This window comes from Choristoneura fumiferana, chromosome 9, assembly GCF_025370935.1.
Source record: "Choristoneura fumiferana chromosome 9, NRCan_CFum_1, whole genome shotgun sequence".
Classification (NCBI taxonomy): Eukaryota; Metazoa; Arthropoda; class Insecta; order Lepidoptera; family Tortricidae; genus Choristoneura; species Choristoneura fumiferana.
Window position 1 is genome coordinate 3,374,603 of NC_133480.1, and position 17,937 is coordinate 3,392,539.

General features: G+C 39.1%; 1 protein-coding gene across 1 annotated transcript in view; it reads right to left on the reverse strand.

The window, feature by feature from the left end:
• The window catches only part of svr (Carboxypeptidase D svr), a 39,460-nt gene that overhangs the window by 514 nt on the left and 21,009 nt on the right, over positions 1 to 17,937 (reverse strand). The window contains exons 10-23 of the mRNA XM_074091896.1: positions 17,279 to 17,364; positions 15,776 to 15,976; positions 14,992 to 15,074; positions 14,141 to 14,297; positions 13,341 to 13,507; positions 12,321 to 12,431; positions 7,733 to 7,889; positions 6,863 to 7,096; positions 5,824 to 5,974; positions 4,247 to 4,528; positions 2,914 to 3,086; positions 1,915 to 2,050; positions 955 to 1,157; positions 504 to 603 (exon numbers count right to left, since the gene is read on the reverse strand). Coding sequence (XP_073947997.1) covers positions 504 to 603; positions 955 to 1,157; positions 1,915 to 2,050; positions 2,914 to 3,086; positions 4,247 to 4,528; positions 5,824 to 5,974; positions 6,863 to 7,096; positions 7,733 to 7,889; positions 12,321 to 12,431; positions 13,341 to 13,507; positions 14,141 to 14,297; positions 14,992 to 15,074; positions 15,776 to 15,976; positions 17,279 to 17,364 — 2,241 coding nt within the window. The remainder of the gene's footprint in view (positions 1 to 503; positions 604 to 954; positions 1,158 to 1,914; positions 2,051 to 2,913; positions 3,087 to 4,246; positions 4,529 to 5,823; positions 5,975 to 6,862; positions 7,097 to 7,732; positions 7,890 to 12,320; positions 12,432 to 13,340; positions 13,508 to 14,140; positions 14,298 to 14,991; positions 15,075 to 15,775; positions 15,977 to 17,278; positions 17,365 to 17,937) is intronic.

The window sequence follows — 17,937 nt, forward strand, 5'->3', positions numbered from 1 at the left end:
TTGTGAGTAAAAATTTGATCAAAAATATCTGAACACGACTCTATTGTTAACGGCGTAGAAGCGTGTTCAGATATTTTTGATCAAATTTTTGCTCACAAGTTTATGAACTCGACTGTAAAAATCATCGTGTATAGATATATATTTTTATGGCTATATAGATATTTATGTCTCCCACTGTACCTACAGATCTGGTAAATAATGTTTGTCAGATAAGTTCCTATTTATCTTACTTTCACAATTAGCTTCAGTAAACTTCAGTAAGCCAGTTGAGACAGCAAGATAAATACAACTTTTTGGACATATAACGATACCAATGGTAGATTGATAACCAGGGGTGGAAAGTGACCCATTTCACCCGAGATATTTCCAATAGTTCGAGGGGAAATGGGTAATTTCACCCGAGTTAGACACTACTTTTCATTTCGACTGTGAGGAAAGTAAAATACTACAATAAATGAAAATCATTATTCACATCTGTACAGTTCGTTATATTATTAACGTACCTGCGACCATGACGAACACTAGACGCGGCATGCCGAGCACATTGGCATCCATTTCAAGTTTAAACAGCACCTTTGGTGTCATATTCTCGTTTTTGTTCACCTGGTTAAAAAAAAACAAACAAATAAAGTTTGACGTAATCCGCAATGCACCCATGGTCTCTCTCCATAACTCTTAAGTCAAACTTGGCATGCAAAGGAGCCGAAAATTCCCACGGGATAAGGAATAAAGAGGATTACTTCGTATCAACTTAGAGTTAATTTAGAGAGTTTTTTTTTCAGACTTCTTTGAGGGGCATAGAGCTGCAATAAGTTTTTTTTTTTTTCAAAATTTCCGCAGGATAAAGAGCAGTTTTTAATTCTTCCACGTAAACAATATCGAATATATCATTCTAAAAATAATCCGATGAAAAATAAATCGACGAAGGAACTAAGCGAAATTTGGTCTACTCACCATGACATGTCTCTGTCTGCCGATATACCCGTCCTTGTCTGCCGCGACGACCACCTCTTTACCCATGTAAGAGACGGGCAGGCTCACCACGAACCGACCGTTTTCGTTGCTATAGTTGCTTGCAAGCGCCTTTTTAGAGGCCAATGGGTACACTTGGAGTTCTGCTTTGTTTAATGGTACACTGTTGTGGTCGAGGGCTAGACCTGGTGCGAGAAAGAAACGTGTTATAGTATAATCATTGAAGGTTTCTTGAGAAGCGAAATAGATGGCGTTAGTATCGCATCCATTGGAAGTTACAGTCGTGCTTTATTCAATCACAAACGTGGCGCCAACGTCAAAGAACTATAAACAATTAGTTTGATCACGTCTATGCAACAAACAAATGTGAGTTCATGCAGCTCCTCCACCTCCACACTGTAAGAACACACAAATCACACAAACCCATCTATCACCACCACACTACACTGACGCGGTTCGAATTCAACCAGGGCCCTATTTAATAAGTTTTTTTTTTATTCGACTGGATGGCAAACGAGCAAGTGGGTCTCCTGATGGTAAGAGATCACCAGCGCCCATAAACATCTGCATCACCAAGGGTATTGCAGATGCGTTGCCAACCTAGAGGCTTAAGATGGGATACCTCAAGTGCCAGTAATTTCACCGGCTGTCTTACTCTCCACGCTGAAACACAACAGTGCAAGCACTGCTGCTTCACGGCAGGATTAGCGAGCAAGATGGTGGTAGCAATCCGGGCGGACCTTGCACAAGGTCCTACCACCTGCAAAGTGTTACAATAGCTACAATTCTACATAATTGTTAAGTTTCTCATACAAAAAGTGACAATTATATAGAATTGTAGCACTTGTAACTTTTAAATAGGGGCATCCCAGAATCCCAAATTAAAGAGAGGAGCACAAAAAAATAAACAGAAAAAAATAAAGTATAAAAAGCTAATCTCACCTGAAATGTAAACCAAATTGGGATCATTATAGATTTGTGGATCCTCAAATTGGCCCCCGGGAATCTCGGCGTTAATGCGGTGCAATATGATATCCTTTTGCTTGACCACGTCTTCGATTACAAGCCACGTTAGACTCTGAAGGTACAAAAGTTAGATATAAAGCTCGTTTTATAGGGTCTAGATGACATTACAATACATTGTTTTTTATCTACACACTAATCATAAACCATGCGTTCAAAAACCGATAATTATGACTAGTATTGGTAGAACAAACTTCATTACAAAATTATAAAGAGAAAAGCATTTTAGCATGTGACGTCACATGCAAGTAGCGCCAATATATACTGCATCTATAGTGAAAAGTGTTTTACAAAAAGACTATATCAATGAACTAAAAGAATTTCTTTGATCACCCGCGACATTATGATAGCTTAGTTTATGCAAGATATACGAATACGTAAAAAGCCGTGGTGGCCTAGTGGTTTGACCTATCGCCTCTCAAGCAGAGGGTCGTGGGTTCAAACCCCGGCTCGCACCTCTGAGTTTTTCGAAATTCATGTGCGGAGTTACATTTGAAATTCACCACGAGCTTTGCGGTGAAGGAAAACATCGTGAGGAAACCTGCACAAACCTGCGAAGCAATTCAATGGTGCGTGTGAAGTTCCCAATCCGCACTGGGCCCGCGTGGGAACTATGGCCCAAGCCCTCTCGTTCTGAGAGGAGGCCTGTGCCCAGCAGTGGGACGTATATAGGCTGAGATGATGATGATGATACGAATACGAAAAGTAACGCCTGATTCAATAAATTAGATATATAGATACTTTCAAAAATCACAATAAATTAAAAATTTAATAAAAAAAAAAATCTTCGCTAAACATAGGCTGTCAATCTATATTTTGCTAATAATAAAGAATAGTGCGCCATGTTTAACGCGCAACACGGATGCGACATTGCCGCGGCATACCACGACTTTGCCGCGACATGCCGCGTGTACGCACCTGGTCGACGTAGCCGCGGCACGACGCGACGGCCTGGTACTCGCCGGGGGGGAGCGCGGCGCGGTAATGTGCCGAGTTGGACGACGCGCGATACGGACGCGATATGCCCGCGATGCGGACGACAGCGTCCCGCAGAGGAACCCCTGACTCGGTCTTGATGTAGCCGTGGATACCTGTGGAATTTTAAATACTCGGTAGAGGAATTATCTATGAGCTTTAGGGGCTGTTTCACCACCCATTGATTAATTTTAACCGACGGATAAAATGTGATGCCGTCTCTGTCTATTCGAACAAAACAAACAGAGACAGCAAAACCGTCAGTTAAAATTAATCAATGGATGGTGAAACAGGACGATAATGAAAGAAAAAGCTGGTGAGCAAATCTGCATAAAACTTGCGTAGATGCAAGAAGAAAGAGACCGCGTGGGAATTTTAATTTTTTGATTTGAATTCCTTTTTTTTCATTGAAACTTACATTTTCAATACTAACTACTTAAGGCCGATGCACACCAGATGCGTGTGCGTGACGTGACACGCACACGCGACAGTTGTAATGTATGAAACTGTATAGATGCACACGCATCTGGTGTGCGTCGGCCTTTAAAGTCGGTTTCATTTGTAAAATTATTTTCAAACATAAGGTAACTTATGTTTGTTTAAGAATTAGACTTTCCTCTACACGGCCAAACACCTTAACCCAGACAGAGCGACATGCGAAACTAAATCGCACACATATCACTCATCAAAACGCACCTTTAAAATTAAACTCAAATAATTCGAAATTTTCTTATTTTAAAATTCAACCATATTATGTTTTATTTAAAGTTTATTTTGGAACTGTGAATATTTCGAATTGTATCAGTTTAATTTTAAAGGTGCGAAAAGTGCCTAGGGTATATTGAGTATCCCAAGAATTTTGATGTGTGTATATTAAAAGAGATAGATGTCTAACTTGTGCGTGGTAAAGGATAAATACAAACAGGGGGAGCTTAAAAATAAACCGTGTATATTTACAATAAACTCAATGCGCGAAAACAAACAAGAAGTTATAAAAATGAACAAAAAGAATTTCATGCAGTTCTAATATCTGGTAGCATGGTGTACGGTTATGTTGCTCTGAAGATGAGCTCTGGTTGAGTTCGAAACGCGTCAGTGTAGTGTGGTGGTGGTGATAGATGGGTTTGTGTGATTTGTGTGTGTTCTTACAGTGTGGAGGAGGAGGATAAACTTAATTATCATAAGGTCGCGGGTGAGCAAATAAATTCTTTTAGTTCATTGATATGGACCTCCGCAAAGTAACGCCTGATTCAATAAATAATTAAAAAAAACTCACCAGTATTAGCCAGTTCGACAAACTTCATAATCCCCCTCAAATTATTCCTCCAGACGTACGCAATGTCCTCTTCCTGCGGCATCTTACAGCAGCTGAGCCCAACAGAAACGATCGGCGTGTCGAACCTCTCGCAAATAACGTCTAGAAGGTTCCCGTGAACCACGTTGCCTTTTGACAGGCTGCAGTCGAACTTGTCTGTTGGGGAGCGATTCTCTTGGTACTTTTCGGCGAACTGCTTGAGTAGGTTTCGGGATAGGTCTGGGTAGGCTACGTCTTCTGTGCCTGTAAGATGAATAGATTATTTATTTGGTGTTCCTTGCGGGATTGATGAATTAAAATCTGACTGCGAATATAACGTGAGTGTAAAGCTGGGTTTCCACTAATAATGTGCGAGGATGTGTTGCGAGGAATGTGCTTTTCATTAACCAATAGAAACTCTTCATTTACCTCACCTCGCCCCGCTCAGCTGTTTCCAACAGAGATGAGATGTGCGAGACGAGGTAAATGAAGTGTTTCGATTGGTTAATGAAAAACTCATTCCTATCGAAAATACAAACTGAGACATGGATGGACAGAAAAACCCAGAAAAGAGAGAACCTAGGTCCTCAGCAATCCGTGCTGCGTGCTATAAGCGCTACACCACCGCTGGACAGGAATCAAGACACAATTTTTTCCTATGCATACATATCTCAGGTTGCTTATTTCTACTACGCTACTTATGCAGCAGCACTCTATATATATATCTATCTATCTAGACACAGTGCTGCTGCATAAGTAGCGTAGTATATATATGTTTTTGCCAAATATTGTGGCGCCATTAAGGCCTTAATCTAGTAAGTAGTAGTTAAAATATTATGCACGCTGATAGTATTATAATATAGGTATCATAATTCGCGTAACAATTTACTAATATATTTTTACATTACATATAAATTAAATGCGTTATTTCAATCTGCATTGTATTCAACATAAAATGAGATGCATTCTTATGCATATTGTTACTTTTATTCTTCAATACAATGGGTTGATACACGAAATGAGTACAATTTTTTATTATGACGTAGTTCCTAAAAAAAACAAAATGGGTCTTATAGTTTTAGACTTGCATGGGATCGGTCAGTATGGACTGACCGATCTAACTGTACCATTCTGTATACTTTCAGTTTCAGTATTTAAATTTAAAAAAAAAACTACCATCATGGCATCATCCATAAAGAAAGTTAAGTCGCAATAGACTTTCGCTAGCTGGCGCTGTCTATTTGCGTGTGCGCGTGAGCTCCTAGTGCCCGTATACGGCCGTAATCCTAATTGACGACCAAAGTTAAGCAACTTGTTTGCGGCGTTGGCGGAATATTTCATTTCGAGTGTGGAGTCAAAAAATTGGTTACGCTTAGATACACCAGCCATTAGTTTTTGGTGAAATAATTCTTCATAATTTACGAAAAATAAACAGAAAAAAGGCAATATTGATAACAGCGCCATCTAACGGGACATTGATCATGAGCTAACTAGGAGCAGCGCCCTTAGTCTCTTTTTAATTGTTTTCTTTTGAGAACATAATCTTAAGAAGTACTTACCAGACGACAGCTCCAAAACTATATCATATTTATCAGCTTTCAACACTTCCACGAACGCCTTTTCCCTGGTGTAGTTAGACAGTGGGTTTATATTCTTATTCGTGATGTAATTGTACAAACTATCGCCAAACTCTTCTTCTAGAGGTAGAAGCTGGAAAATAAAAACAGTTAAATTTTATTTAAACAGCTAAAAAGTGGTCGCGCTGGAAGTGGGTCAAAATGGGGTGACACTCTTTACCAGCCCGGATAATACAGACCCTGTTTTTCGTGTACACGCCCATAGAAGCTCATGTCAGCTTCCATGGGCGTGTACACGAAAAACAGGGTCGGTATTTCCATGTCGGTATTATCCGGGCCAGTAAATAGTGTCACCCTCAAAACGAACTTGCAAGACTTGGTCCAACAACAACAAACATACAGGGCAAGTTAAATAAAAGCTTGGAAAAAATATAAAACCCTCAAAAGCGGGTCTATATTTGGCATAAAGTGCATCACGGCATTCCGCAGTAATCGCTTGTACTTTGGCTCACCAAGATACAAACACACACACACACACACACCTAACCTACCCAGAAAATTTAACTCTCGTCATGCTGAAGACGAAGGAGGCATGGGACGAAAGTAACGCCTAGGCGACGGCAGTGCTGAGAGCTATGCACCCAAGAGAGAGCTAAATCGAGTGGTAGCCAAACAGCAAGAGTAAATAGTAGTAAAGAAAGAAGAAGTAGTAGAGTAAATAGTAGGAGTAGCCAAAAAGCAAGCTGCAAAGCCCTTCCCCCGCGATGAAATACCTAACGGTGACCCAGTGGGGAGTAAGAAGGCCGACATACGAGCGCAAAACACCAGCCCTAAGATACGTAATTGTATTTTTCCCCTCAAAACACACACACACACGCACACATACTGTTGCATTTTCCAATTAAAAGGATTATAAAATAAATTAAAGAACGGCAAGCGAGAGTTACTGTTGTGGAAGTCAAAGAGGCCTCTGCCCAGCAATGCCACCCTATCTGACAGGCAAAAAAAAACAAGCCCTCACCTGACACTGTTCCCCGCTGAACTGCCGCAGCAACTTCTCATAAAGCGGGTCTATATTCGGAATAAAGTGCAGCACGGCGTTCTCCAACAGCCGCTTGTGTCTCGGCTCCCCGAGGGCATAAGCGGTCGCGATGTGGCGAGCGAAGTTTAGAAGCATCTCCTGACCGACCGGTTGGGAGCCGTAGAGGTTGCTTATTATTGCCATGTGGAGTTTGGTCTCTTCCGGGGCACCGACCTGGGGGCAGAAGTTTTGAAGTTTTAGCTATATGGACATCATGAAACTACCGCGAGACTCACTCATATTAAATATATTGGCAAGGATAACTCACGTCTTAAATCGAGTTTAGTTTAGTTTATACTAGTGCTGCGTCATCGGTGAGTGTGAACGTACCATTGCAGAGCGACTATGTTAGTGTTGTGTGCTACCCTACATATGACAGTTATAATGAAAATGACGACGAAAACGCGGGTAGTTATGCGCCGGTGTCAGTTTCGTCGGGTAGTAGCGCGAGCAGAGCGGCGGCGTGTTGCAGCAGCCGCCGAGTCGCGTTGCTCCGAAGAGGAAGGGCTACTGATTAGCCCGAAACATGTCGGCGACATAGACATAGGCTACTTTCTACCCGGGAAAATGCACAGTTCCCGAGGGAACAGCGCGCGATAACCGAATTCCAAGCGAGCGAAGCCGCGGGCAAAAGCTAGTCGATAATAACGATAGAGCTATATTACCGAAAAAAAAATTGAAATAATATGATATTATGACATCCTACGGACATTGAAGAAGACATTTAAGAGATTCATAAAACTGTTTACATACGGTTTGTGCTAGTGCTGCTTTCTGGCGGCAGAGCATTGCAGTAATATTTCCTATTACCTGGTCAGTCATTTTGAGCTGATGCAGCGCCAGTGTGGTGAGGCTGTCTCCGGACCGGAACTCTGCGATGGACGGATACTTGTTCTCCAGTTCGGCCAACAGGGCGTATATCTCCAGTGGAGTGTGATACTTCGTGTGCATTATGTTCTCTAACACCCTGGAAATAACAGTCAAATTTGTTTATTACAAGTGTCGTTTTATTCAGATTGTTTTTTTGGGATCTTTTTGTATTTTTTATTTCAATTCCAATTTTTTTGTTACTTTTACGGTCATCCCGTAAAACCTATATCGAAAATACAAACTGAAATATAGATGCACAGAAAAACCAGAAAAATAAGACCAGCGCCGGTCTTATTTTTCTGGTTTTTCTGTGCATCTATATTTCAGTTTGTATTTTCGATGTCGTTTTATTCAGTTTTACCCCAAAAACCTGACAGTGGGTCGGAAGCATTGGAAGTGGAAGGTGTGTTGACTTATAAGATTGAAAGCAAACAAAAAAAGACAAAATAATGTAAGGACAATGCTCTAAACACTCTAAAGAACGAGGGATGTAATTATTCATTATAGGTAGTTTAGATATTATATTATGTGAAGGTATTAATGAAATAAAAATAGCCTCCTGAGTCCTAACGTTTTTAAACAAACTTAGTGCTTAAGACCTAGACGTGGTTGACCTGCTTTGTTATTTTGGGTATTATTTTAAAATTCTTTATTCAATGAAATCAAAGTCAAAATATCTTTATTAAATTTAGGCTATAACAAGCACTTATGAATGTAAAAAAAAATCTACCACCGATTCGGAAAAACCGGCAAGAAACTCAACGAGGTATATTTTTTTAAACAGATTTAGAATATTATTAAATGATATCTGTACATCACAAGTATTTAACACAACTTTATTTTTAACACAGTAAGTTCGCTATTTGAAGGGATCGCTAATGCGGATCGGAATTATTTCCAAATATCCCTGTCCATCACATAATCATTAACTTTATAATACGCCTTAGATATTAATGTTTTCTTGAGAATAAATCTGATCTGAACAATTTGTACTTTATGAAGTACATTCGGCCGTTATTCTTAGTGTTAATTGGTCCTTTATAAAGTACGCGAGGACCCAGGAGGATATAGTTCAGTCTGTATCCAGCAGCCGTCTTTTATTGACATCTTTAACATGGCGCAGTCGGTAGGATCCGCACCTACGCTCCCAAAGGGAATCTGATTTCCAATCAGTTTTCTGTTTCCATCCTGAAAGTCTAATTAAGTGGCAAAACGAAGCTTACTGGAGCATATTGGAACTAATTGAAACTTACTTGAAATTGTATGTCGAGTGGGTAAATCTAAATCAAAACTTTTATTCTGCAAAGGGCACTTTTACATGTCACTTTTTATACTACCGGCGCTTTCAAAAAAAAACCAACATTGACTAGGATGCGCTGAAGAACCTTGGCATTTTTTTTATTTCACAACTATAAAGATAGCAAAACAAAGTAAATTAAAAATTCATCGAAAAATATATTTATTTTCGTTTCCTTTTCTTACATGAGCAACGTATCTAAATTTTACAGGGATGTTAAACTTAAGAAGATGACTGTTGTATGTACAGAATTGATATATCACTTAAAACGAACAAATGTTTATTAACGGTTTTTAAAGCAAATAAAAGTCTATCACGCATAATTATTAGAGTAGACACATTAACTTATATATTAAGAACAGTTCTAACAGACTACATTTTTAATTTTCATTAAATTTTTATGGAATAATCGAGAAAAACTAACAAAAATGCAACGTTGCCAGCTCAGCAGGTATCGCTTTCCTATACGGACACGTTAGTACTCGTAATACATACAGGTCATCTTCTTGTTTTTTTACCGCTATCTAACTCTAAACATCTTAGGAAATGATATGGGATCTGTCAACCCATCATTATAACGGAGTTGCTTTACGGAGATGCATATCTAATGTGACCATGAGTCCCGTTTTGAACGGGACAGTCCCGGTCTCGGAAACACTGTCGAGGTGTCTCAAAAAACAAGTCAGTGACGCAAAAGTTGCCTGTTTACAGAAAAAGATATAGCCACATATGATCGCTCGTCGAACGTCAATTTTCTTTGATAAACAAGTTGTGGACGGAAGATAAAACTCAATTAGAGATCTCCATACGCTATGTTAATTATAATGTAATGTTAATATCTTTAAACGAGCAATTGTTGTATATTTATTTATATACTTATTTCTATGGTTTATTCATGAACACACATACAGAAACAAAGGCTAAATATCTGGAAACTGTATTTTTATAAAGAGTCAATATTAATAATAAGAGACAGTTAGTGCAATAATAGATAAACATGCGTGCAATGCAAATACATTTATTCAAGAAAACACGTTAAAAGCTAACGTATTAAATATACATGACAAAATATGATAAAAATACATAGTTAGAAACATGAAAAGATTAAATTAAATAATAGTAAGTAGTGTAAGTAAATATCGGATGAAACCGGTCTTATTGTCTAACGCACTAACCCCCTGTTTCTATCCATTGTTTAAATTTATCTGATGGATAAATGTGATGCCGTCTCTGTTTGTTTTGTTCGAATAGACGGAGACTTCATCACATTTATCCGTTAAATAAAATTAATCAATGGGTGGTGAAACAGCCCCGTAGAATCACAATCGTTTTCACCACTTCTTTCTGTCACAAGGCATAAGACGAGGGTAGAAAGAGATGGTGAATGGGATTGCGAACGTCAGCGCGTTAGACAATACGGCCTCTGGTCAGTCGGGGTAAGTTCGTCTGAACCTTATGAATAGATAATAAGGTATATTTTCATTCAAACTTAGAAAACATGAAAGTAAAATGTATTGTATCAAATGAGCGACATATCAAGTATTAAAAAGCTTAAGAAACACACACACACACACACACAAACAATTTTTTGCGTCTATGAATGCTTAATTAGGTCCTTAAATATAGTAATAAAAGTAAGTTTAATTTCGGACATGATATATCATTTAATATAAGTTATCGTCAATGACCTGAAAAAATGTCGTATCTTCAATCGATATGTAAGCTAAACTGAGCCTTAAGCAGACGGCATAAAGTTCAGTAAGTAAGATTTTAATACAAGAGCTATCTTAAAAGTGTTTATTAAACATATGCCCTTTCAACATAAAAATTACTATGATACTCGGATGCACTGTATGTGAATCGTACAATACAAAATTGAATGACAAAAAATCAAGCCATACAAATACATAATGCAATGCACTCACGTATTTAGTCGAGGTATGCATTACATGTTCATAGCTCTCGATTGGATGTACTAGCACACCTTGAGAAAGGGCCACAGGCTGGCCCGAAACAGGTGAGCATACCTAGACTCGTATAAATATAATTTTTTATTTTAATATTGAATATATAAATACAACTTATTACAGTTCAAACACACAATGCAAAGCTATGTTGCAAACACAACACATAATAGTATATTACATAGTTTAAAAATATAAAGCAAAATCAAAATGGTGGCAAAGCGATGTCATTTCCACGTGTATGCCATAATTATGTGTATGTTAAACCAACCTCATGTTCGTAGCTTCAAAGTATGCATTTAAAAAAAATACTCTTATTCAAATTTTCTACCTCTATATCAAAGAGCACTTTCGCTTTAATGTGTTTGTACTAAATTAGTATTTAATATTTTTTTAAACAAGGAAATTTTGTATAATATTATTTAGAACCACTAGTTGTTAATATAAAGACAATAAAAAAAAAAAGACAATTTGACACTTTCATTCATTAAGAACTTTGTCGCATTGTATTATTTAACAGGCTGACCAACAATCCATATCGGTTCGCATACTTGTTGAAAGTCCGAATGTTATGTTTGTCAGAATGATCGTTTGTCATCACTCTTTTTCTCTGAATCCAATAATTGTTCAAAATTGTCATAAAAAAAAACCTAACCTATAGTTTTCTATAGAATGACCAGGGGTCCGCCAAAAGTGCCGATGACGTCAAACCACTTATAGAATGATCTCAAATAGTATTTTTGAGTTTCATAAACAATTATCACTTATCATTTATCAACCTCTTTATTAAACGATATGAAATTTATTTTATTCACTGAATTCCATTGCTTTATTTACGATTATTTTGTTACCTCATTAATGCTACTTTGTTACTACATGTCACACGGAAGTTTAAACAAAAACATCATCTTGTGTGCAAGATTACGTAATTTTTACGTCATCCGCAATTTTTGTCCGTCCCCTGAGAATGAAAAAAAATCAGAAAAATTTCACATTTCAGTGGGAAAAAAATTATGACAAACGACGATTCGGACATTACATTATTGTATAGAATAGCAAGAAAAATCGTGCAAGTTGTATTACATTGAGATTCTATAAAGCGAACGACTTTATAGTGGTCAATCGAGCGCCGCAATGTAATGCAACGCTTACACTAACGCTACACTTTATGCGAACGACATTAAAACTCTTTCAATTCACATATAAGTTGGCCAGTCTGTATCAAAATGGCATAAAAGACGCTAGAACATGACAGCTGTCAACTTACCGGAAGTCGTAAGCGGAGGACCAGTGCTGTGGGTCATCCGGCATCAGTGTAAAGTTGAGGCTGACCGAGCCGTTTACTGGCACCGTGACAGTTTCTGTCACGCTCTCGTAACTGTCAACAAGGAAAGTTATACCTTTATTTAGGTGAAATTAAAATTTGAAATAGGAGCTCCGCCTCATGGTGTAATTGGACTTTAGTTAGTTTTAGTTATGAATTGGTATATCTGCGACGCAATTACGTCGATTTTCATATTTTGTAATGTACTAAAATGTATTATTATTATTACTAAAAGTCATGGTGATATAGTGTTTTCACCTATGGCCTTTCAAGCAGAAGATCGTGGATTCAAACCCGGGGCGTTCCTCTTGAGTTTTTCGAAACTCATGTGCGTACAGTCGAGTTCGTAAACTTCTGAGCAAAAATTTGTTCAAAAATATCTGAACACGCTTCTACGCCGTTAACAATAGAGTCGTGTTCACATATTTTTGATCAAAGTTTGCTCAGAAGTTTATGAACTCGACTGTACATTTAAGATTTACCACGAGCATTACTGTGAAGGAAAACCATCGTGCAACCTGCGCAAACCTGCGAAGCAATTCAATTGTTTTTGTAAAGTTCCCAATCCGCACTGGGCCCACGTGGAAACTACGGCCCAAGCCCTTTCATTCTGAGAGTAGGCATGTGCCCAGCAGTGGGACGTATATAGGCCGTGATAATGACGAGTATGATGATAAACATGTGTCGTATAAAACCCAAAAAATGCTCACGCCGGAAGACCAGCGCTGGCTCTACCCGAGGACTCCGCATTTTATTTCGGGCACAAACAAATATTTGTCAGTTTTAGTATTTTATAAGTAAGTATTCTCATTTTTGTTCATATTTTCTTGTTATTGCTTTATCTATTATTTGTTTCGAATAAACTTTAAAAAGAACAGAAATGAAAAAGGGCACAGGATATTGTTTACGGCGAAATTAAAATGTGAAATAGGAGCTCCGCCTCGCGCGTCATATGCGACTCACCCGGGCTTGCTGGCGGTGATGCTGTGCGTACCGGGCGGCAGTAACCGCCAGTAGTCGCCGTCGGCGGCCGAGCGGACGGCGTGGTCGATGCCGGCCACGGTGATCCGGGCGCCGCCGAGGGCGCCCCCTATGTGGCTGTGGACGAAACCGTTCACGCCTCTGTGGACCTGCAAATACGAAGGACGACATGATCACCTGGAGCAGCTGTTCCTAACTTTGTTGCCTGGCGACCCAAAAGTATACATTATATTTGAAGCACGCGACGTAAAAATACCGCTACAATTGACGTTATTTACCCGACATGTTTCGAACCAATCCGTGGTTCTTTTACAAGATTGGTTTGATTAGGATGCAAGGGAGTTGTAATAGGCGCCTCTTCCCCATTATTTATTTAAGCCGTTTCATCATCACCCGGAAGACCTCCACTGTTAAACAAAAGCCTTCTCTTTAGAACAGCTACAGGCCACTTGCATCCACCGGTTGCACGCAACACTCGCGATCTCGACAGTCCACCTAGCGGGAGGCCTTCCGCTTCGTCTTCGGTTCATAGACGTTACTCAAGAAATTTTCACCGCCAACGGTTATCTGTTCTTCGACCGATGTGGCCGGTAGATTGCCGCTTCATCGTGCATATTCTTCGTGCTATGTCGGTAACTTTAGTTCTGCAGCGAATTTCGGTATTACGGATTCTATCTCGCAAAGAAACTCCGAGCATAGCTCTCTCCTTCGCTCGTTGCGTCTCCAAGAGTCCAACCAATTACCACGTCTCAGAGCCACAGGTCATCACTGAAAGTGTTTACCTCTTCGATGTAAGCGATGAGCGCCTCCCGATTGTCCTCCCAGTAGGAGGGCAGGTCCTCAGCGGGGGGGAACTTGAAGCAGCCCAGCTCCAGCGTCAGCTCCATGTCGCTGGTGTGAAGATAGTTCCAGTCCTGCATACCGCCAGCTAACACGTACCTATGCGATAAAAAAACTGCTACATATATACTTATGCAAAGTTTAACGGTTCTCATAACATTCTCATGTTTCCTGAGAAAACCCTGGAGACATACAAAAAACCTAGCTGTATCTGCGAGAGCCAGTAGGACTGGACCTATAGTGCTCTACCTCACCTAGGGTTGCCATGCGTCAGGATTTACCAAGTAGCCGATTAAAAAAAAATTGCTTTCATGATAGTGCATTACACCGTTTTTTATGAGTGAAATGTTAAATTAAGTAGTAACTAATCAATACATAATTATGTTATTTGGTTTCAATTACTTAGTAATCAAAGGGTGAAGAGTTGCACATCTTAACGTAATTAGTTAGAAAAATTTTTTTTTTCATTGTGACACGAAAATTGATCATACATTTGTATGAATCATTTTTGTGTCACAATGGAAGTGTCGTGGCGCAGTGACCTGGGTCAAATCTCTGTTACAAGAAAAGTCAGGACTTTTCATTTTTCATATGGCAACCCTAACCTCACCTCCATACTATCTATAAGACTTCTATCACTCCTGCAGGCTCTTGCTTAGACACCATCTTCAAACTAGTATAAATTTATTTTCATGGTTTTTTGTAGTTGCTTAAATTTTGTACTATAATTTTTGTTTAGTGGTAAGTGGGCATTAGCTCAATATTTGTCTCCAGAATAATCCACGGGACTCACCATTTGGCACCGTTCGTGATCCCGTCGGGGAACCGCTCCGGGAAACCCTTGCACGGCAAACCCAAGTGCATCTTGTGGTGGGTCTGTAACAAATTCATTTAGGGGTAACATAGATTTACTTTCTACGATCGTTTTTTTCGTTTTCTGATTGAGTTCTCAGAGGAGTATAATATGTAAATATATTATAATAATAATAAATATCAGTGGACACTTGACACCAATCGACCTAGTCCCAAACTAAGCAAAGCTTGTACTATGGATACTAGGCAACGGATAAACATACTTATATAGATAAATATATACTTAAATACATATTAAACATCCAAGACCCGAGAACAAACATTCGTATTATTAACACAAGTATCTGCCCCGGCCGGGAATCGAACCCGAGACCTTAAGCTTCGTAGTCAGGTTCTCTAACCACTTGGCCATCCGGTCGTCAACGGTCGGGAATGTATGACGGACTTTCATACATACCTTCAACCCCCTTGTCACCCTCTTAAGGGTAGAATTTCGAAAAATCCTTTCTTGTTCCTTGTTAACATCTTAAAAGGGCGTTTTCAAAAAAAGTGTACCTTTTCTGAAACATTTATTAAATTTTTTCACAAGAGGGTACACTTTTTTTGAAAATGCCCAAAAACGTGAATCAGCTTTCTAGGTCCAACCAAAGGTGGCTGAGCGTTCTAATCGGGTCTACTCATATGCCTCTTAGATACTACACTATTATGCATATTACAAACCACTCTCCACTGGTGGTGCCATAGGATTAGGTTAAGACACTCACGTTAGAGTAAAGATGCGCGAGGTGCTCAAACTCGGCGTTGTCGGGTGCCAGTAGCGCCTCCCCACTGCGCATGTCCGGATTGCCATCATAAGGGTAGTTGGCCACGAGCGAGCCGCCATGCAAGTTGGCCGACAGCACGAAAGGGATGGACAGCGACCAGTCTATCACCGCCTTAGTTTCCGGCTCCATTTTTTGGTTGTCCTGCAATAGTACATTGTGTCTTAAGGGCGGTAAATAAGGAATTACGAACGAGAGTCTATTAGAAGCCCGAAGTCGTTCGTATTTCTCAGTACCGCCCGTGCGACATACAATGTTTTTCATCACATTTGCAAGTAAAATTGTATATTTGTAAAAGAAAAACTAATATTTTTTCAAAAATTGCCGATACCGCTGATTGCGCTCTTGGCAGTGCCAGCTCCCATTCCCTCTATTTTAAGTGACTTAATTTTAAGTAAGCGTTTACACGTTCGCAACAACTAAGTTCTTTAGTTAGCCCAAGATGGACGACCAACTGTCTTCTGACCACTTCGACATTTTTAAAAAAGATCTTGTTTTCTCTCCTTCAAACACAAGAACTTACGGACGCGACCGCTCCGCCAAACTTATACACTTAACTAACTTTTAACTAAATCGTGCCTGTCCAAACGTGTCAAGTGATAATTCACGCCCACCCAATTAACTGAAAAGTAGCCGAAATTCTAATTTACTTGTTCACTTGCACGCTTAATTATAACTTATTTTATTACTTACGAGTAAATTAATTGTTTACACACTTTAAGTCGCTTAAATTTAAGTTAAAATTTAGTTAACTACTTGATAACTTAATACGTGTGAACCAGCTTTAATCTGTCATCTTCCAGGATAACAGGATCGAAGGACAGGATCCAGGTTAAAGTAGACTCAGAGGCTGTTTCACCATCCATTGATTAGTGTTAACTGGCGGTTAAATGTGATGCCGTCTCTGTCTATTCGAACAAAACAAGTAGACACGGCATCACATTTAACCGGCAGTTAACACTAATCAATGGATGGTGAAACAGCCCCTCAGCGTATTAACTTTTTTATATTTTGTAGAAGTGAGTACGAGTATTCTATGTCTAGCAAACACAAACTGTCATTTGCCAGCGATATGCTGAGCCGAGACCTTTTTGTAACGGCAACTATGTATTTTTCTAACCTGTGTATGTGTCACTGCTGTTATAAATAAATTATTTTCTTTCTTTTTAACCCCCGACGCAAAAGGAGGGCTGTTATAAGTTTGACCGCTATGTGTGTTTGTCTGTCTGTGGCACCGTAGCTCTTAAACGGGTGGACCGATTTGAATGCGGTTTTTTTAATTGAAATCAGGTTTTCCAGCGATAGTTCTTAGTCATGTTTCATTAAAATCGGTTAAGCCGTTTTTGAGATATTGAACTTTGAAGTGACAAAGTCGGGGGTCTTCCAATTTTTTGTTGGTTAGGTTATTTCTTTGATTGTAGTGTAAATATAGTGACAGGTACTAACCGAAGTCGGCCCAAACTGGTCCGGGAAGTTCCTGTTTAGATCGATGCCGTGAGCGTTCTCGCGGCCCACTGTACTTTTGTAGTCACCTGGAGAAAAGAACACGATTAGATACTAATTAAATACAAAGGTTATTCGAATCAATCTTATAACCTTTTAACCTACACCTTTTTTTTATTAACCTTTTTTCTTTTGTGGTGTAGTATGTAAGTTACTATATAAATAATGTACTTCAAATATTGAGGCAGGTAATTCTTAGAATCTTATTACCTTTGACGATTTCAATACAAATTCTTATAACTGACATTTATGTAAATTATAATGTAATGATTTATTGAATGTATAAGGGGCTGTTTCACCATCCATTGATTAGTGTTAACTAGCGGTTAGGTGTGATGCCGTCTCTATTTGTTTTGTTCGAATAGACGGAGACGGCATCACATTTAACCGTCAGTTAACACTAATCAATGGATGGTGAAACAGCCCCTGTAACTTACATAATCAGAAACGGCTCCAACGATTTCGATGAAATTTGGTATGTAGGGGTTTTTGGGGATGACAAATCGATCTAGCTTGGTCTTATCTCCGGGAAAACGCTTATTAACGAAATTGAAAATACAAACTGAAATATAGATGCACAGAAAAAACAGAAAAATAAGACC